The 22,145-nt window shown below is 42.7% G+C and overlaps 1 protein-coding gene across 1 annotated transcript in view; it reads right to left on the bottom strand.

Annotated features, from left to right (window-relative positions):
* Positions 1-7,268: 7,268 nt before the first annotated feature.
* The window catches only part of TDRD9 (tudor domain containing 9), a 121,271-nt gene continuing 106,394 nt past the window's right edge, over positions 7,269-22,145 (bottom strand). Inside the window, exons 34-36 of the mRNA XM_058567826.1 lie at positions 18,154-18,272; positions 9,705-9,777; positions 7,269-8,004 (exon numbers count right to left, since the gene is read on the bottom strand). Coding sequence (XP_058423809.1) covers positions 7,906-8,004; positions 9,705-9,777; positions 18,154-18,272 — 291 coding nt within the window. The 3' untranslated portion in view covers positions 7,269-7,905. The remainder of the gene's footprint in view (positions 8,005-9,704; positions 9,778-18,153; positions 18,273-22,145) is intronic.

Genomic DNA, 22,145 nt, shown 5'->3' with positions numbered 1-22,145 from the left:
CTTCTGGACCAATATGGGATCCACTCTATCGATGGCACGGGAGGAGAAGCAGAATGGGGGTGTTCGGTATCAGGAATTCGCAGAACTGGGTCGGGGGAGGTATTGTACGGCAGACAAAAAACATTAAACGCTCTCTGTTTCTCCAGTTTCTTCTCGTGCTAATTTACCCCCTTCGATCCTGCACCCCAGCCTCCCTGACTATTTGGTCCTCCAAACGTGCAGGCTTTCTGATCGTCATCACACAGTTCTTCAGAAGGGCTACAATGCCCTCTCCATGCCCCAACCACTTTTATCACCTGACTCTCCATCTTCCTTCATAGCTCAGCAGAAATGCCAAGTCTCTGAGGAAACATCCCCACATCCTACCTCCGCCAGGTCGAGGCCGGGCCCCACTAGGAGCTCCCCAGCTCTGTCTACCTCCGTGACAGCACAGGCCTCATTTCTTTTTAGTGGTCTGTCACCCTCCCCACTAAACTGTGAGCTCTTCTAGGCAGAAAGCCTCTTTATTTCTACCTCCAGCACCCTGGACCTGGCACCCAGTAGGTACTCAACTGTTTAGAAACTTGTCTTTTTCTAAAATTATTTACACTGATAATAATTTATTTCTGCACTTCTCGTCACTGTCACCTGCTGTGATTCAGTACTCTATTTTACATTTAAGTCGCTTTTACATCTGAATACAGCACCTTGACATCTCCATAGCAACAAGCCCTGTGACAGAGGAGGAGGTGGCTTTGCCAGCTGCTTAGAAGCACATGCGTGAGGCACAGGGTTCAGAGCCATCGGGTCATCCTGGTTAGAGACTGGGACAGGCAAGATCACCTTCTTGGTGCGTCTGTGCCCCTGGCTTTCACCACACTGAGCTCCCTCCGTCCCATCCCATCCTTCTGCTCCTACAAACACGAGCGGTCCCTGGAAGCCTTGCCTCTCCTCTCCTGACAGACGTGGGTGGGCCCTCCCAAGCAGACAAGTAATTGCCTCCCCAAGCTATTGTGGGATCTATTCAAATGTATCTGAATATTAACTAGGTGTCAGATACTTCAGAGTCAGAATTTAATAAATACAGAGTCTACCCTCAAGAGACCTATAACACAACGTGAAAACTCTCTTAGGAGGCTCAGCACTTACTGAGGGGCTGGGTCATTGAACTACAAACCCCTAAAAGGCAATCCAAAAACGCCTGTGGAATAAATTAACTGTTTAATTCCGGCAGCATAAGCAAATCTGGGGACACAGGAAAAGAGATACTTAACTGTGTCCAGAGACTTATGGACAGCTTTGCAGTAGAAGGGACACCTTTAGTGGGCTGTAGAGAGGACAAGGAGGATTTCACTAAGGGAGCAGGCAAGGGGAGACGTTAGTCCAAGTGGAAGGAGGTGTGTGTGCAAGGAAACGTGAAATGTTCAGGGCCAGGACCAGGCTGCAAGGTGGGGCAGTGACAAGACAGCCAAAGGCGCGTCCAGACTGGACTGGAGGCCTCCCTCTCCCCCAGACGCTGAGGCAGCAGAGCGCTGAGGTGAAGGCACCTGAGGAACAGAAACACAGCCACAGGGCGGAGAGCGAAAGAAGAGGCAGCAATTAGAAACCGGGCATGAAGCTTCAGCTACAAGGCATTCTGACTCCCAAGTTCCTACCTGGCCATTCTGACACTATTTTGACAAAAAGTGTTTCTGAATTTAAAACACATTAATTGCCACTTTATTCATAATTAAGCCAAACCTGAAAATAACCCAAATAACCACCAACAGGTAAGTAGCTCAATACACAATGTATAACAAGGAATGAGTACTAAACACAGCAGCTTGGAGAGATCCCAGAAACATGCTGAGGAAGGAATCCAGACACACAGGGTACACCCTGCCTGAGCCCACATGCAATTCCAGAAAGGGGAAATCTGCTCTACAGCAGAGGTTCCCAACCAGCGTGACACGTCCGGAGACATCTGTGGTCATCACAACTGGAGTGGGACGTTACTCACGGCTCCATCTTTGAAGCAGCAGTTTTGCCCACAACTAACTGTCTGTAAAGCAATTTTGCCATAAAGGAGAAAATAACTTGTTGACAGTTTTGATTTTAAGATGGTTTCATTTGGTTACAAATGGTTTTCATATTGAAACATGAAAAATGAATAACAACATTAAAAAGACACGACTGCAAAAAATGAAAATACAAAATATTTGAATACAAATATTTTAATATTTAAATGTGCATGGACTCATGGCAACAGTGTGCAAAGAATTAATTTTGCGGATTGCTACCTGAGCACTTTGTCCTCCCAGTCTTTTGTTCAGAGTATCAGGCGTTTCTCTTTTGTTTTGCTTGTTGACTCATATCCTCGTTCAGCATCACACTTTTTTTCTATTTTTCGCTAAAATGTTTTCCCTCCTTAAGAAAGGTATCAGTTTCCTCCAAATACTAGGATGCATATTTGTAAGCAAATGAACCAAAGGAAAACGATTTGCAACCAAATGAAACCAAAACTGCCAATCAATCAGTTATTTTATCTTTTACAGCAAAATTGCCTCTATGGCCAATGAGTTGTGCAGTAAAAATGCTTGAGGCAAAGATTCTGACAGTGAAAACACTGGGCCCGGTCACTTACACCTGGTGGGTAGAGGCCAGGAATGTGCTGAGCGTCCTACAAAGCACAGGGTCGCTACCACGGCCAAGAAGCATCTGGCCCAAAATGACAACAGTGAGAAACCCAGTTGTCTAGCGACAGAAAGCAGCTGGGTGGTGACCCTGGGCAGCAGTGGTGGTGGGAACTAACAGAGAGGAGCACAGGGGACTTCTGAGGGTGACGGAAATGTTTGTTATCTTAACTGTGGTAGTGGTTTCATGAACGTGTACATCTGACAACACAAACTGCACACTTAAAATGGGTGCATTTTATGTTATGTAAATTTTACCTCAATAAAGTTTATTAACGAAATCATAAAAGAACTAGAAGGAAACACGGGAGATATTCCTAATAATCTCAAACTAGGGGGGATCTTTTTAGAAGGCATAGAAGATTCATAAATTTGACTACATAAAAATAAAAAGATAGATTTTAGGGGCCTGCCCGGTGGCGTAGCGGTTAAGTGCGCACGCTCCACTGTGGCGGCCTGGGGTTCGCAGGTTCAGATCCCAGGCGCGCACCGACGCACCACTTGTCAAGCCATGATGTGTGGCATCCCATATAAAGTAGAGGAAGATGGGCACGGATGTTAGCCCAGGGCCGATCTTCCTCAACAAAAAGAGGAGAATTGACAAGGGATGTTTGCTCAGGGCTAATCCTCCTCACATACACACAAAAGAAGATAAATTTTACATGGTAAAAAGAAAGCATCATAAAGTCAAAAGATAAATGGGCAAATATTTGTAACTCAGTTCAGGAAAGACTGACTCCTTACTGTAAAATGAGTTCTTAAAAACAAATAAGAAATAAGATATAACACAAAGAAAGCTTGGCAAAAGATATGAACAGTTCACATAAAAGGAAAAACCCATGGGCCCTAGTGTATAAAGATGGTCACCTCACTCATAAGGAGACACTCAAGTTAAAGCTACTGCCCTGACAGAAATGGTATCTCACAGCTATCACACACTTTCCTACCACGGCGACGGCAGGCACGTGGAGAAGAGCACTGTGTGCTGCTAGTGGGAGTGGACAGAAACCAGTACAACCCCGACGGAGAGCATGTGGCAGCGTCTGTTAATTGAGCTATTTACTAAATACCCTTTTACCCAAAAATGCTAACTCTAGGAATTTATTCTATAATACATTATACAGACGTACAAGGATATTCACTGCAACACTGTATATAACAGGAAGAACAGAAACTATCCAAACATCCATTGTGAGGGCGTAGTTAGGTTAACTGTGAAGCATCAATAAAATTATACACATGAAGCACTTGAAAAGAATGAGACAACTCTGTGTAGTGATTTAGAAATATGATCCACAGCAAATATTAAGTGAAAAAATTAATGGACATATCAGTGTACATGGTATGCAACTATTTGTGAAAATAAACTAAATCCGTGTCCATATATATAAGAGACTAGCTCTGGAGGGATACAAAAGATACTGGTTGGATAAGCTGTCTGTGTCTGCCATAACAAAGTAACACAAACTGAGGGGTCTAAAACAACAGAAAGTTATTCTCTCACAGTTCTGAGGCCAGAAGTCCAAAATCAAGGTATCAGCAGAACCTTGCTGCCTCCCAAGGCTCTAGGGGAGAATCCTTCCTGCCTCTTCCAGGCTCTAGCGGCCCCCGGCCTCCTTGGCCTGTGGCCACATCGCTCCATCTCTGTCTCCATCTTCACATGACCTTTGCCCTCTGTCTTCTGTGTGTCTCTTATGAGGACACTTGTCATTTTGCTCTAGGCCCTACCCTAAATCTAGGATGACCTCCTCATCTCGAGATCCTTAACTTAATCACACCCACAAAGACCCTTTTGTCAAATAAGGTCACATTTATAGTGGGTCCTGGGGGTTGGGACATGAACATAGCTTCTGTGGGACCACCATTCAGCCCACTACCCTGGTCCCCCGAGAAGTCTCTTCATCTTTATCAAATCTGACTCCTCTCCTCGAGTCTGTTCTCCCTCTGGCACACACCCCAGTCTGCCACCTAATCTGAGTGCCAGTGTCTCTCCCTGGGTCTTACCTGCAGTGGTGTCATTCTGTGCCCCATGCAGCAGCCAGAATGGTCTTTCTCAAAAAGTTAGTCAAGGCATGATACTCTTGCTCAGATCCCTCCACCTCACTCAGAGCAAGACAAAATCTGCACCATGGCCCAGCCCTGGCTTCTAACATCACCACCTAACCGTTCTCTCCCCAGCGACAGGAGCCTCCCGGCTGGCTCCCCACCTATACCAGGTGCACTCTCTCCTCCGGGCCTTTGCATGTTTTCCTCTGACCAGGACACCTTTTCCCCAGATATGGGCATATATCCCAAATCAGGTCCCTACTCGCTGTCCCCTCATCAGAAAGGCCTTCCCTGGGCCGGCCCCATGGCTTAGCGGTTGAGTGCGCGCGCTCCGCTACTGGCGGCCCGGGTTCGGATCCCGGGCGCGCACCGACGCGCCGCTTCTCCCGCCATGCTGGGGCCGCGTCCCACATGCAGCAACTGGAAGGATGTGCAACTATGACACACAACTATCTACTGGGGCTTTGGGGAAAAAAAAAGAGGAAGATTGGCAAAAGATGTTAGCTCAGGGCCAGTCCTCCTCAGCAAAAAGAGGAGGATTAGCATAGGTGTTAGCTCAGGGCTGATCTTCCTCACAAAAAAAAAAAAAAAAAAAAGGCCTTCCCTGACCGCTCGCTCTCTAGAGGACAGCATCATTCCCCTGCACTTGCCCTCTATTGCGGAGTCAGCAAACTACATCTCACGGGCTGACACTGTTTTTGCAAATCAAGTTTTGCAGGAACACAGACTCACTCACTCGTTTCTGTATCGTCTATGGCAACTCTTGAGCTACAACTGCAGAGATGAATAGCAGCAAACAGACACAATAAGGCCCACAAAGCCTCTAACTTCTACTGCCGGACCCTTTACAGAAGAGTGTGCACACTGCTGCTCTATCCGTTTACTTGCTTTAAGCGACTTCACAGCTCTGACGGCTGCCTGACAGGTTGGTCTATCACTGTCTCTCCCACTCTACTATCAGCTCCAGGACCACAGAGAAGCCTGGCACATTTTGCTTCCAGCTGGGCTTCAGTGTCCATAATAGTGCCTGGAGCATAGTCCATGCCCAGTGAACACTCGTTGAATGAATGTACAAATGAAGAGACGACGACTGCCTCTGACGAGAACTCGGTGGCGGAGCGTGGGGCTCAGACAGACATTTACTACACTCTAAAACTCTGTCATTTCATATCACGTACATGTACACTGACTAAGAACAAAAATAACTTTTAAAAATACGTGAATAGAGAATTACGCATATGAAAAACAAGGCAATTACCCTCTAAATTAAAGTTATACAAGGAAGGAGATGCAATCAAGTACACTATTTGGTTTTTCAGAAAATATTTACAAAGTCAACGTTATAAAGACTAATGCATGATTTAACCAGCTACACTGATGTGACTGCACTGGGGGATGGGAAATGAAGGTGGAGAAGGATGTAAAGAGCTCGATCCTCATCTATTATAGCAGCAATTAAATAATTACTAAAGTGGAAATCATGAAAAAGTGTAATTTACTTAATAAAATGCTTAGTAAGAATGGAAGCAATTCCAGAAAAAAATGGGTAAGAGTTAGAAAGTTTTTCTTTGAGGGTCAGAACCAGAGAAATCAAGATGCTGGATTTCCTCCTCCTCCTTTTTATTTTTAACAAGACTTTTGGTACTATTTAATTTTTTAACCATTCCTGTAACTTTGATTAAAAAACAAAGAGAAAGAGTGCTCGACTGCTCAGGACTGTCCCGCTGCACTGCTAACCCCACACTGTGGTCACTGCCAACCACGGATAACCACTCACTCTGGGAAAGCAAAGGGCAAACAGCAGCCAACACAGCCTACTTCTTCTCACAGACGTCTTTCTGAAAAGGCAGGCCAAATTGTAACCTGAAAGCCAAACATAACTTTGGTTGCTCTTAGGCATCGCAAAGTACTGTGTTGCCACCTTGGTGGCACCACCTCGAGTCTGAGGCTGGGAGGGCCTTCCGCAGATCCCCGGCCTGGAATGCTTTCACTCAGAGCTGGTCTGAGAAGCTGAGCAAGACGGGGGGGCACAAGTGAAACAGGCAACATAACAGCGACAACGACAGACACACACGGTGCTGCCTGGCACACTCGGCATCCCGCTGGCTTCCCCACTGCAGCCCGGCTGACCAGCAGAGGTCCAGCACAGCACTTGGCTGGGCCCCAGGTAACAGAAGCTCTCCCAGATGTGGCGGCTTCCATTCCTCTACAGGAGCTCCTGGTCATGACCCCACATTGGTGACCAAATACATGTGCTTTTCATATTTTCCCACGACCTTCAAATTGTCCACCTGGGACAGTCAGCTTAGGCGGACGGTTTCTCCCGTCCTTCAACGCGCCCCTTCCAGATCTTCACGTCAGCTTCTCTCACACTTGTGGAAGAGCCAACTCAGATATCTTTTACTGCTATACTTACAGTGGCTCTGTTTTTCTGATGAAACCCTGTGGTAGGAGTTGACTTTTAAAAAGAGACCTATATCCCTTTATCAGTTTTATAAATTAAGATTTTTTATAATAAAATACATTTTAATCTCCTCTGACTAAAAACCATCAGAAACAGAAACTTAGTCTAATGCTTTTATTGTTTTAACATAGAAATAGTTGCCAGGTAATCTCTCCGATTTCCAAAATGTGGACTAAGAATTGTAACTTAAGTAAAAATCTAAAATATACAAAACTGAAGTTAGTTTTACCAAAATTAGATATTTTCCATCATGGAAAAAAAAATTAGAAAATGCCACATGGTTTTTAAAAAAACACAACCTTTCCCTTGTGGTAAACTGGGAGTCCTGGTTTTTCCTGTACCCCAGGTTTAAATCACTATAACAAAACAGAACATACAAGTACATTCTGAAACCATACATGTAAGATTAGCTACTTATATTTACCTTAATAAATTTAAACGAAAATATAGTTCTTTTTCCAAATGAAGTCATATTTCAGAACAATTTTTCCCAAAATGTTCAATACAGTGATTTTCTGTTTCTGGAAAGGACTAGACTTTCCGATCCTCTCCATTTGAACAGAAATACCACTCACCAGCCAACACCCAAAGAGAAAAGAAACCAGGATGGAGAAGACCTTTCGGACGCAATGGGTAAAGACTGTAATGCTCAGATACAGAGAAACGTTCAGTCTGCAGCGGAGCCTTTAATCCACGCTCCACGGCTTCCTCCGGGAGGAACTGAGATACAACGCACCAGCACACCTAGGTACTGAGAACGATCAGTTTGTGAAGCTGGTAGAGAAAGGTGTTCCCTCTGCTGCTCTCCGGGTCAGCCTGCTCCATGACCAGCTTTGGATCAACCTATCAGGGCAGACAAAAGGACCAGTCAGGCTCTGCAATGGGGCTTTTCTAGACACAAAGTAAAATAAATAAAATGAATAAATAAAATTATACACACACAGACATGTAAGACAATAGAAAGTATTCTTTTAGTTTTCCAAAAATATTTACAGAATGCTTCTCTACTTTCTCAACACTTAATAATAGAACTCTGATAATTCACCTTTAATAATATGGTAATCTTTACTCAGAAATCTCCCACACACTCCTTCCTATGTAAATGTGAACAGTAACTTCATTATAGGCATTTAAAGCATGTAAGTTTTCTAAAATGTTATCAACCCCAAAATGAAATTCTGCTTTTGAATTAAATCCTGCTATTAGCTTCAAACACCCCCGACTGGGACTGCAGGAGAGGTGGCTGGTGCACCTCCCCTCCTGTCACCCCGGGCAGGGTTCTGTGCACACGATGCAGCTGGCTCCAGTGACTGATCCTAAGGGCTCTAAAGAGTGACACCACTCAAGGAGCACATGGAGAGAAGGAATGTCTTGCAGCAGAAGTGACCTTTAGACTCAGGATGGCAAAACACCACCTCCAGGGACATCATCTCACTTAAGTGGCGGAAGGGATGAGAACTACTGCCCCAGCTGGGTTATTTATAAAAGTATCCCTGAGGGACCCGTCCGGTGGCATAGCGGTTAAGTTCATGCGCTCCGCTTCGGTGGCCCGGGGTTCGCAGGTTCAGATCCCAGGAGAGGACCCACCCACTGCTTGTCAAGCCATGCTGTGGTGGCGCCCCTTATAAAGTAGAGGATGTTAGCCCAGGGCCAATCTTTCACGGCAAAAAGAGGAGGATTGGCAACAGATGTTCTCTCAGGGCTAATCTTCCTCATCAAAAAAAAAAAAAAAAGTATCCCTGGCTCTAGAATTAAAGCTTAAAATTCCTCCGAGTTCTTTTCTCTGAAATCACATTTTATTCAGTTTTCTAAATCTTACACAGGAAATGTCAAGGTGCCCAAGATAGGCCCTGCTCTACTTCACAACTGCTGAATTCACAGTTCACAACTGTCCACTTCACAATGGACTACATTGTGTCTCCCAAATTCACATGTTGAAGTCCAAATCCCCAGTGTAATGGTATTTCAAGATGGGGCCTTTGGGAGGTGACTAGGGTTAGATGAGATCATGAGGGTGGGGCCTCCATGATGGGATTAGTGCTCTTTTAATAAGAGACCACAGAGTGTATGCTCTCCTCTCTCTGCCATGTGAGGACACAGTGGAAAGGTGGATGTGTAGAGCCAGGAAGAGGGCCCTCACCAGAACCTGATCTCCGATTCCAGCCTCTAAAACTATGAGAAAATAAATTTCTGCTGTTGAAGCCATAGAGTTGATTGCATATTGTTACGACAGCCCAAGCAGACTAAGACAACAACCAATGTACCCTAAAAGCTAATCCCTGCTTTATCTAAAATTACAGGACAATTACCGGGGTCTGACTTTTCACCAAGGTGTTACATGGAGTATACTACCCAGAAAGAGCTTGTCTGGTCTGTGACATCACCCTGTTAACCAAGAGAACCAGCCACGTGGCCTCTAGTCTCTCTCTGCTCTCCCGGCATCCTCCACCTACCCTTGCTTTGAGCCCCCAAGTCCATCAAGTGGTCTGTTCTCCTCAAACCTGGTGGCAGGCTGCTCATACAGCATCCTATTTCTCACTCACCTGATTCCACTCATATGGCTTCTCATGCCAATTAGGAACAATTCTCTCTCTCGGTTTCAACCGACAGAACAAACTAAAATTAAAAAAAAGAGAATTAAGTCATCTTAATTATATGTTAGTAACTGAAAACACTACTGTGATTTATTTTAAAAGATTTAAATCCTATGTACTTTCCCTCAGAATTATAACTACAATAAGTTTTTAAAAGGTCAAAATTTATGTAGTTATGATCAGAGAATATTTTAATGCACTGTACTGTCAAAAACAGAAAAAGGAGTGAAACAGTTCTATAAGACCGACCCTTGTTCTCTCTGTTCCCTTAACAACCAGTGGAGGTTGCTCCATTACCACACATTGCTGCATTACTGAGTCAAGCTCTGAAATGTAACAGGATATTTTATATCATCTACTCTTAAGCAGCCAGGACAAGTTGGAAATACCATCAGCTTAAAAAGGCAGAGAGATAGAGATTTCTAGCAATGAGAGACTAAAGAGGTCTGCAAATATTCTGGCCCCCCACCAAACAACTATAAAACTAGATAAAATTTTCACACAAAAAAAAAGAAACTGAAGGGTCTGGAAATTAACCAAAAGCTAAAAGTTAAGAAGCAACCATTCGTGAAAAACTGCTGAACTCCAGGTAAGAACAGTGCAGTTTGTGGAGTTCTTGCCTGGGGCTACTCCCACCCACCGCCCAGGGCCAGCTCAATCTAGCATTACCAGGGCTGAGCTAGCCAGGAAAACCAGCATTGTCACAGCCAGATTGAGCCTACTTGATTTGGAGAAGAGGGTGAAAAACCTAATGCCTGGCAGCACTATCAGTAAAAACAGCGAACTCAGTAGGAAATAAATGGAGAAAGCCCACAGCTCTGCTAGTGTTAGGTCATGGTCCTGCTTGGGGCCAGCAGCAGACCAGCAGACAATCCAGAAACGTAAGAGGGAGACCTTGGAAATGAAAGTGCCACAGAGGGCAAGACAGGCTGTCCACACATTCCCTAGCTGACTGGGAGGCTGAAGACACACGCAGAGAAGAGCTACCCAAGCCAGCCCCACAGTCCAAGCTGACTGCAAGGTGGCAGGGATGCACAGGAAAGCCCTGGCAAAAAATAAAAGGCGGGGAAGAGTGCAAAATTGCCTGAACCTTGGATGTACTGCCCAACCCATTCCTAGATCCACTGGCAGAGGGCAGACACCTTAATAGCTTAGATACTTAAGCACAACTTCTGACTAATCACTGGCTGAGCACTAAGCAATGCAGACACCAAGACAACCTCTAGCAAGCCAGGTTGAAAAATACAAAGGAGAATTAAAAAAAACAAAACCCAGGCATCAGTGGCCTCACAACGTGGTGGGAAACAGATCTACAGAACCCTACAGAATTCTGCAGGGGGAAATCAAAATCCTACATTGCTACACTACATTACCTAAAATGCGCAATTTTCAGCAAAAAAAAATTATGAGGGATTTGGCAAAGAAACAGGAATGTATGACCCATACTTAGGAAAAAAGAGCAGCCAACAGAAACTGACTGAGTGGCCCAGATGTGGGTTTAGCACACAAAGATTTCAAAGCAGCCATTGTAAGTGTGTACAAAGAATTAAAGCAAACCATGTCTAGGGAAATAAAGGAAAATATGATGATAATTACCTAAAGATAATCTCAACAGAAATTACAAACTATAGAGCCAGCTCTGATGGCCTAGTGGTTAAAAGTTCGGCGCTCACCGCTTTTGTGGCTTGGGTTCGCCTGTCTGTCAGTTGCCCTGCCGTGGCGGTGGCTCACACAGAAGAACCAGAACGACTTACAACTAGCATATACGACCACATACTGGGGCTTTGGGAAGCCAAAAAAAAGAGAGGAAGATGGGCAACAGATGTTAGCTCAGGGCAAATCTTTCCCTGAAAAAAAAACTAAAAACTACATAAAACAACCAAATAGAAAGTCTAGAGTTGAAAAGTACAATAGCTGAAATGGAAAATTCCTTACCGCAGAGCAACAGCTGCAGGACTGAGATGGAAGAATAAAGAATCAGTAAATTTAAGGACAGATCAACAGAAATTAAATGGTTTGAAAAACAGAAAAAAGACTGAAGAAAAATGACCAAAGCCTCAGAGACCAGGCACAACATCGAGTGTACAAACACATGTGAAATGGGAGTCTCAAAGGAGAAGAGAGCAGGCATGGGATAGAAAAGAACATTTGAAAAAATTCAAAGATGCAAATAGGTTATAAGTAAAAGGACAGAAAAAGATATGCCATGCAAACAGTAACCAGAGCTGCAGTAGCTACAGTAGTATCAGAACAAAGAGACTTTAAAAAATATTACTAGAAGGGCTGGCCCAGTGGCCTAGTGGTTGAGTTTGGCACACTCTGCTTCAGCAGCCTGGGTTCAGTTCCTGGGCGCGGATCTATACCACTCATTAGAGGCCAAGCTGTGGCAGTGACCCACATACAAAATAGAGGAAGACTGGCACAGATGTTAGTTCAGGGCGAACCTTCCTCAGCAAAAAATATATATATAACTAGAGATAAAGAGATATTTCATAATGACAAAAGGGCCAATACATCAGGAAGATATAACAATTATAAATGTATACATATCTAACAAAAGAGTCCCAAAAGACATAAAACAAAAGCTGACAGACTTGAAACAAGAAACAATTCAATAATTATGGTTAGAGATTTCAATACTCTACTTTCAATATTCATAGAACTAGAGAGAAAATCAGCAAGGATAGAGAATACTTAAACAACACCATCCACCAACTTGACCTAACCAACATCAACAGAACACTCCACCCAAAAACAGCAGATACACATCTTTTCAAATGAACATGGACCACTTTTCAGGAAAGACTGTATCCTAGGCCACAAAACAAGTCTCAATAAATTTTACAAGACTGAAATCATTCGAAGTACACATAGTGCCTACATAGAAATAAATATCAACAACATAAAGTAAGTTGTAAAATCCTCCAGTATTTGAAAATTAAACAATATACTTCTAAATAACCCATCAGTCAAAGAAGAAATCACAAGGGAAACTAGAGAATATTTTGAAAAGATCGAAAACGAAAATACAACAAATCAAAAAGTATGGGGTGGGGCCGGCCCCGTGGCTTGGCGGTTAAGTGAGCGTGCTCCGCTGCTGGCGGCCCGGGTTCGGATCCCGGACGCGCCCCGACGCACTGCTTGTCAGGCCATGCTGAGGCCGCGTCCCACATACAGCAACTAGAGGGATGTGCAACTATGACATACAACTATCTACTGGGGCTTTGCGGGGGGAAAAAAAGGAGGAGGATTGGCAATAGATGTTAGCTCAGAGCCGGTCTTCCTCAGCAAAAAGAGGATTACCATGGATGTTAGCTCAGGGCTGATCTTCCTCACAAAAAAAAAAAGTATGGGATGAAGCTAAAACAGTGATGGAGGGAAATTCATAGCTTTAAATGCTGTAACAGAAAATAAGGTCTCAAAACAATAATCAAAGCTTCTAGGCTATGAAACTAGAAAAAGAGCAAATTAAACCCAAAATAATCAGAAGGGAATAATAATTACGATAGTGAACATCAATGAAACAGACAAAAGAAAAACACCTGGGGAAAAAAATCAACGAAACCAAAAGTTATCAACAAAATTGAGAAACTTTAGCTAGGCTAACCAAGAAAAAAGAGAGAAGACATACATTATCAAAATCAGAAATAAAAGGACATAACTACCATTGCATAGAAAATAAAAGGATTATCAAAGAAGATTCTGAACAACTTTATGCCAATAAATTAGCCAGTTTAAATGAAATGAACAAATTCCTAGAAAGACACAAATTACCAAAACTGACTAAAAAGAAACAGAAAATCTGAATAGACCTAAAACACAAGAAATTGAATTAGTAATTAAAAATTTCCCCACAAAGTCCAAGCTCAGATGGCTTCATTGGTAAATTCTATCAAATATTTAAAGAAGAAATAATACCAATCCTAAACAAACTCTTTCAGAAAATACAGTAGCAGGAAATACTTCCCAATTCATTCTATGAAGCCAGTATTACCCCTATACCAAACCAGACAAAGATATCACAAGAAAACTACAACCAATAACCCTCATGAGCACAGATGGAAAATATCCTTAATAAAAACATGTAGCAAACAATCCACAAATTTATAAAAAGGATTACAAACATGTGGAATTCATCCCAGGAATGCAAGGTTAGTTTTAACACCCAAAAAGTAATTAATACAACACACCACATAAATTGAATAAAAGGACAAAAACCCCTCAATTATCTCACAGACATAGAAAAAGCATTTGGCAAAATGCAACATCCTTTCCTGATAAAAGCTCCCAGCAGCCTAGGAATGGAAAGGAACTTCTTCAACCTGATCAAGAGCCTCAGTGAAAACCCTACAGCTAACATCATACTTCACAGTGAACAAACAAATGCTTTCTCCCTAAAATTGGGAACAAGGCAAAGACATCTGCTCTTACCACTTCTATTCAACATTGTACTCGGGGTTCTAGACAGTATAATAAAACCAGAAAAAGAAATTATGAGCATACAGATTGGAAAGGGAGAAGTAAAACTGTCTTTACTCACAGATATGATCCTGTATGTAGGAAATCCTAAGGAATCTACAAAAACTACTAGTACTAATAAACAGGTTTAATATGGTCACGGGATAAAAGATCAATATGTAAAAATCAATTGTTCATGTGAATTTCATTTGCAATAGCATCAAAAGATTAAAATACTTAAAAATAATTTAACAAAAGTGCAAGACCTGCACACCAAAAACTATAAAAACGTGTTAAGAGAAATTAAAGGCTATCTAATAGACATTCCATCTTCCTGGATTGGACAAATCAATATTGTTAAGATGGCAATTCTCCCCAAATTGATCTACAGATTCAACACAATCCCTATCACAATTCCAGCAAGGCTTGTTGTAGAAATTGGCTAGCTGATACTAAAATTTATATGAAGAGGAAAAAGACCTAGAATATCAAAAACAATTTTGAAAAGGAAGAACAAAATAGGAGGACTAACGCTGGCCAATTTCAAAACTTACTATAAAGCTACAGCAATCAAGACAGTATAGTATTGGCATAAAAATAGACATAAATCAACAGAACGTAGAAAGTCCAGAAATAAACCTTTATATATACAGCCAATCGACTTTTGATAGGTGCCAAGGCGATTCAATGGGGAAAAGAGAGCTTTCCAGCAATGACGTTGTAACAACTGGGTATTTACACGTGAAAAACTGAACTTAGACTCTGACATCTCACACCACGTACAAACGTCACCTCAAAATGGATCAAAGAACTAAATATAAGAAGCAAATATAAGAGTTAGAGAAAAACAGGAGAAAACTCTTTTGACCTTGGGTTTAGCAAGGTTTTTCAGATATAACGCCAAAAGCATAATCTATTAAAAAAAAAGATAAAGCAGACCTCATAAAAATTAAAAACTTGTGTCCTTCAGAAGACACCATTAAGACAATGAAAAGACAATGGGGAAAATAACTGCAAACTACATATCTAATAAGAGAGTTTTAGCTAGAATTTATAAAGAATTTCTACAATTCAACAATAAGATAACAATCAACCTAATCAAAAAATGAGCAAAAGGTTTGAACAGATATTTCACCAAAAAAGGTACAGGATTGGTTAATAAGGATATAAAAAGATGCTCTATATCATTAGTCATTAAGGAAATGCAAATTAAAACCACAATGAAGTACTACCACACCTCCACTAGATTGACTACAACAAAAAATATACTGACAATGCCATGTGCTGGCGAGGATGTGGAGAACCTGTAACTGTCATACACGGCCGGTGGGAAGGTAACATGGTAGTCACTTTGGAAAACAGTTTTAACTTTCTTGAAAAATTAACGTAAACTTACCATGCAACCTACCAATTCCACTCCTAGATATCTACCCAAGAGAGGTGAAAATATATGCTGACACAAAGACTTTACATGACTATTTATAGTAGCACTATTCATAATAGCCAAATACTGGAAACAATCCAAATATTGCATCAACTGTTGAATGGATAAATAAAATGTAGCATATACAGTGAAACATTATTCAGTAATAAAAAATAATGTTATGACATGGATGAACCTCAAACATATTATGCTAACTGAAAGAAGCCAGATTTTAAAAAAAAAACAAAAACACAATTCCATTTATACAAAATTTTCAGAGAAGGCAAATCTATACAGACTGAAAGCAGATCAGCGATTTCCTGGAGGTGGGAACAGGAGTTCCTCACAAATGGGTAGGAAGAACTTAATGTTTTTAAAAACAGCTTTATTGAGATATAATTTATATAGCATAAAATTAATCAATTTTAAGTATACAATTCAATAATTTTAGTAAATTTATAGAGTTGTGCAACCATCACCACAATTCAGTTTTAAAATATTTATGAGTGAACTTCCAGGGATGATAGAAATGTTGTAAAACTGAGTTGTGGTGATGGCTAGCACGACTCTATAAATTTACTAAAATCATTTACTTGTTACTAAAAAACCCCACCTATCTATGGCATAACAAGTCAGGACATAGTTACCCTTGTTGGGGGCAGCAGAAGAGTGATAGTAGCTGTGAGGAGATGCAAAGCAGCATCAGGTCACTGGTCCTTCCTCGCAGGAGACAGTGTCCTGCGCTGCTGGAAGTCCAGTTGTGTGAGAACAGGTAGCATTCGATATCATGGTGACTTTCTGCTCCTTCCCATATACATTTTGGGTGGATTTCTTTCAGTTTTACAAGCACTTCTAACGTTCTGCAACATCGTTTCTGATCTGGGTGACAGTCATTTGGGCACGTTCACTTTGTGCAAATACACCAAAATGACCTGGTGCACTTTATGTATGTTAAACTTCAACACAAAATTCATGTAAAAATATTTTTATGTGAAAAAGTGAAGAGAGAAAACTAAAATTAGCCTTTTTCACAATTATCTTTTTCTTTTTTTTTTTTTTTGTGGGGGAGATCAGCCCTGAGCTAACATCCATGCTAATCCTCCTCTTTTTTTTTGCTGAGGAAGACCGGCTCTGAGCTAACATCTATTGCCAATCCTCCTCCTTTTTTTCTTCCCCCAAAGCCCCAATAGATAGTTGTATGTCATAGCTGCACATCCTTCTAGTTGCTGTACGTGGGACGTGGCCTCAGCATGGCCGGAGAAGCAGTGCACTGGTGCGCGCCCGGGATGCGAACCCAGGCCACCAGTAGCAGAGCTCGCGCACTTAACCGCTAAGCCACCAGGCCGGCCCAAGCTTTTTGTGTGTGTGTGTGAGGAGATCAGCCCTGTGCAAGCATCTGCCAATTCTCCTTTTTTTTTTTTTTTTTTTGCTGAGGAAGACTGGCCCTGGGCTAACATCCGTGCCCATCTTCCTCCACTTTATATGGGACGCCGCCACAGCATGGCTTGACAAACAGTGCCTGGGTGCACGCCCGGGATCTGAACCTGCGAACCCCGGGCCACCACAGCAGAGCACACGCACTTAACCGCTTGCGCCACTGGGCTGGCCCCTTTTTCACAATTACTAGGGCAGCTTTGTATATTTAATACCTTTTTTAAAGTGCTGGTAAAACTAAAAGAAATTTACCCAAAATGTATATGAGAAGGAGTGGAAAGTCACCATGATATCAAATGCTACTGTTCTTACACAATTTGACACCCAGCAGCACAGGACACTGTCTCCAGCAAGGAAGGATTTGCCACTAGCCTGGGAGAGCTGTCTGAAACCAGAATGCAGGACCACATGTGTTAGAAGCTTTCTGTTCACTCCTCTACAACCACTGCCCAATCATCCTGACCTCCTCTAAGCCATCCAGGCTGACCTGGGCTCATGGGCTACACCAATAGCGGCCCTTGCCCTCAGGATTCTGGTTGGGTTTGGCCAATGGGGAGTCTAGCAAGTGATGAGAGGGAGGGAAGGAGAGGTCAGGATGCTTATCCCCAGACCTCCTTCCCTGGGGGAGGCTCAAGAGAGGGGCTGGGCTCGGCTCAAGAGAGGGGCTGGGCTCTTATAAGGTGGTCCTCTCCACACAGACTCTCAGCCTCCAGGTTCGACCCTCTCCCCTGGCCCCCAAGGTACCCACTGTTAAAAGTGGGCACTACACTATCCACTGCGGTTTTCCTATGCCCTGCCTGCGCTGTTTGAAAGGGTCCCTTTTACATTTTCCTCAAATTACCCAGTTTGAGTGTGCCTACTATTTCCTGCCTGGATCCTGACTGACACAGGACAAAGGTGGCTGCTCTCCACAGTAAGTTGGTGCCCACAGTCTGATATCTCCTAGATGCTGCCTCCAGCACTGGAATTCCACTTCAGATGACTGATCTACCATATCTCCTAAACAATTCAGAACATTCACAAACAAGATAGCTAAAGAAATTGACTGGAAAGGAAAGAAGCCCATGTCATCACACAACTCACCCTAAAAGTTTCTGACGAGCATTGTCCTGTAACTGTGCAATTCTTTCTGGCCCAAGATACTTCGCTCCATTTGGTCCATCACATACTAGCTTGTTAATAGCAGCCCTGAGAATATTAATCTGTAAATAAATGGCAATATAAATACTCACATGGTTCTACTATAAATGAATTCCATTTCACATTTAAATAATTCATAAGCATTCAGAGTTCATATTCTTATGACTATCATCAACATGGTTTCTGGAACGAATGATTAAAACAACACAAATAACATCAATAACTGCTATTATCATTTAAGAAACAATAACAAAAGAAAAAAAATTAAAACTCAGCAAGAAAGGTTCAGACTTTTTAGTACAAGGACACTTTTTAAACTTCTATCTTAAAATTTAACATAGTTTAACTCATGGGGTTACACAATTCAAAATCCACTTGCATCCTATTGATTCCTCTCACTTTTTCACTTTATGTGGAAGCCTAAAGAGTATCTCGCCCTCCAGAGGTACGAGATTCCTCTCACTTTTTCACGTTTATGTGGAAGCCTAAAGAGTATCTCGCCCTCCAGAGGTACAAGAGGCCGTGTTTTGTTACCAGCCTTTGTCACAGTTTTTAAATAAATTTTCTACTTTGAATAATCTGAGATTTACGGGAGAGCTGTAAAGATACGACAGACAGTTAAGTATGCCCACCCCTCGCCCAGTCCCCCCATTGCTAGCACCTCACATTTCCACAGTACATTTGACACAACTAAGAAACCAACTTGGGTGCATTGCTATTAACTAAATCCAGGCTTGATGTGGATTTGACCAGTTTTTCCACTCATGTCCTCTTTCTGTTCCAGGATCCAATTCAGGTCATCACATTGTACCTGCTGTCATGTCTCCCAGGTCTCCTCTGGTCTGGGGCAGTTTCTTAGCCTCTTCTTGTTTTTCAAGACCTTGACAGTTCTGAGGAGTTCTGGTCAGGTGTTTTGCAGGATGTCCCCCAATTTGGGATTGTGTGATGTTTTTCTCATGATTAGATTGGGGCAATGGGTTTGTGGGAGAATCCCACGGTGGGGGGTACCCTCCTCATCTCATATCAAGGTGTGCGCCATCACCAGGACAGATCCCTGGTGAGGCTGGCCTTAAGCGCTTAGCTGAGGTGGCGTCTGCCAGGCTTTCCCACTGTAAAGTCTCTGTCTTCCCTTTCCTACTCTGCTGTTTGGAAGCATGTCACTAAGTCCAGTCCACCTCAAAGAGGGGGGTTCGGAGGGTCGGATTAAGCTCTACTTCCTGGAGGGAAGTATCTACAGGTAATAGTGGGAATTCTTCTATACGGAAGATTTGTTTCTTCTTCCCATTTGTTTATTCAATCATTTATTTATATCCTTATGGACACATGGATAATTATTGTACTACATATTTATTTTGTTTGGTTTTGGCCAGTGCGAGCTCTTTCACTTGGCTTCTGTGTCCTTTTGCCATGCTCCCATCCTTTGGTTTTTTGAGCAATTCCTTACTTTCTGGCACTACAAGTAGCTCCAGGCTCATCCTGTATTTTCCCTGCACCAACCCTAGAAAAAGCCATTTCTCCAAGGAGCCCTGGTTCCATTTATTGGACAATCCTATCAGAAACCACAGTCTGGGCACTGGGTTTGTTCATGGCTATAGGGGTCATCGTTTCTAGGCCCTCACAGGGCTAGGTAATTTATGTATGTGGATGAACTCACATGTACACTCATCCTCCCATCTGTGCATGTCTTAAGGCACATAAGAACTCACGCTGACTGGCGTCTCAGACTAGCCCTATACCCAGGGTGCATCCAGCCTTCCTTTCCCGCTTGCCTGTCAAGTCCCCCATCCAATACTAAGAAACCTGGATCCCACATCCAGTACCAGTTTGTTCAGCCCCAGTAATGTGCAGAGCAGGTGCAGAATCAACTTGCACTCCACGAGAAACAACTTTACCAAGGAGAGTACAGCGTTTATGTGCACTTTCTTTTTGCCTGTAGTCTGACTGTTTCCAGTCAAAACACTGTTTTCCAAAGCTCCTTTTCCCCTCACCCCTTCAGTGCAACTACCCCCACATCCTGGTTGGTGTGTGTTTCGATCACACACAGAGTTCCACTCTCTCATGAGTGACAGTCTATGGGTTTTGACAAATGCACAGAGTTGTGCACCTACCACCCCAGCACCACACATAGCAGCTCCTTCACTCTTGAATCCCTGTGGGGCTCTTGAGAGTCAATCACTCCTCCACCCCCCGTAACCACTAATCTGTTTTCTGTCCCTGTAGTTTAGCCTTTTCCAGAATGTCACATGAATAGAATCACAAGATACGTACCCCTGAGTCATGGCTTCTCTCACTTAGTAACACACATTTAAGATTCATTCATATTGTTGCATGAATCAATTGCTCATTCTTTTTTATTGCTGAAGAGCATTTCATTGTATGGCTATACCACAGTTTCTTTATCCACTCCCCTTTGAAGGGCATCTTGATTGCTTCTGGTTTTTAGCAATTATGAATTCTGAATGCTGCAATCAACACTCACATACAGGTTTTACACGGATGTAAGTTGTCAAATCTCTTGGATAAATGCATTGAGGTGGGATTGCTGGTCTTGTTACCGCACAAAGGGCATGATCTGCTCGCCGCGAGACAAAAGTCAATCATCAAGAGGCAAGATGGTGGCAGAGAAAGGGCAGTTTATTACAGCTTGCTAGCAAGGGGGAAGATGGCCAACTAATGACTGAAAGAACCATCTTACAGAACAAAGACTACAGGCCAGTCATATAGGGGGCTGGTCTCCGGGCGGAGAGGCATCTGGTCTCAGGATAGGGGCATCCATCTGGTCTTAGTTCCTGATAGTCTTTTGTTTTACTTGATATGCATCAGAGACCAGAGCAACGCCCTATACCCTGATCTTTCAGTTGTCATTGACGATGGCTATCAGCATGGACTTTCTGCCCAGCGGTCATCACATTCCTAAGGAACTCAAGAGAACAAAGTTATCAACTTATAGTAGCTGGGGGGACCATAAAATCCACAGAGCATGTCTGGGTTAGTTAACCAGACGTCATTCAAAGTTACAATAGGGTTTCTTTTCTACAATATGGCTTCCCTCATGTCAACTTTGTGTTGAGCTGGTATCAGTCTTATGGTAGGTATATGTTTAACTTTTTTATTTTTGTGAGGAGGACTAGCCCTGAGCTAACATCCGATGCCAATCCTCCCCTTTTTTCTTGAGGAAGAATGGCCCTGAGCTAACATCCGTGCCCATCTTCTTCTACTTTATATGGGACGCCGCCACAGCATGGCTTACCAAGCGGTATGTCGGTGTGCACCTGGGATCCGAACCTGCGAACCCCGGGCCACCGAAGCGGAGCATGTGCACTTAACCGTCTGCACCACCAGGCCGGCCCGTATATGTTTAACTTTTAAGAATCTTGTCTTCCAAAATAGTAGCTCCATTCTGCATTGCCACCAGCAATGAACGGAGTTCCTGTTGCTCCACATCCTTGCCAGCATTGGTTATTGTCAGTTTTTGGATTTTAGCCATTCTAATAGGTATCTATAGGTATGTCATTGTGGTCGTAATTTGCATTTTCCAAAGACATATGATGTTGAGCATCTTTTCATTTGTTTATTGCCATCCATATTTTAATTTAGTTGTTTATTATTGAGTTTTAAGAGTTCTTTATATATTATGGATAAAACTCCTTTATCAGATACACGATTCACAAATATTTGCTCCTAGGGTGCAGCTTGTCTTTTCATCTCTTAATGGAGGCTTTCGCTCTATTTTAATTTTGATAAAGTCCAACTTATCGATTTTTTCTCTCTCTCACAGATGTGCTTTTGGTGTTGCATCTACAAACTCAATGCCAAACCCAAGGTCATATAGATTTTCTCCTATATTTACTTCTAGGTCTATGATCTAAGGAGTACTTTTAAGCCCCAACGCCCCTTCATGTGAAAGAGCAGTTAAATCAACAAACAAGATGTAG

This window comes from Diceros bicornis, chromosome 24 (assembly GCF_020826845.1).
Source record: "Diceros bicornis minor isolate mBicDic1 chromosome 24, mDicBic1.mat.cur, whole genome shotgun sequence".
NCBI lineage: Eukaryota > Metazoa > Chordata > Mammalia > Perissodactyla > Rhinocerotidae > Diceros > Diceros bicornis.
Note: the sequence above shows the minus strand (reverse complement) of the source record. Positions and strands in the feature narration are given on the sequence as shown.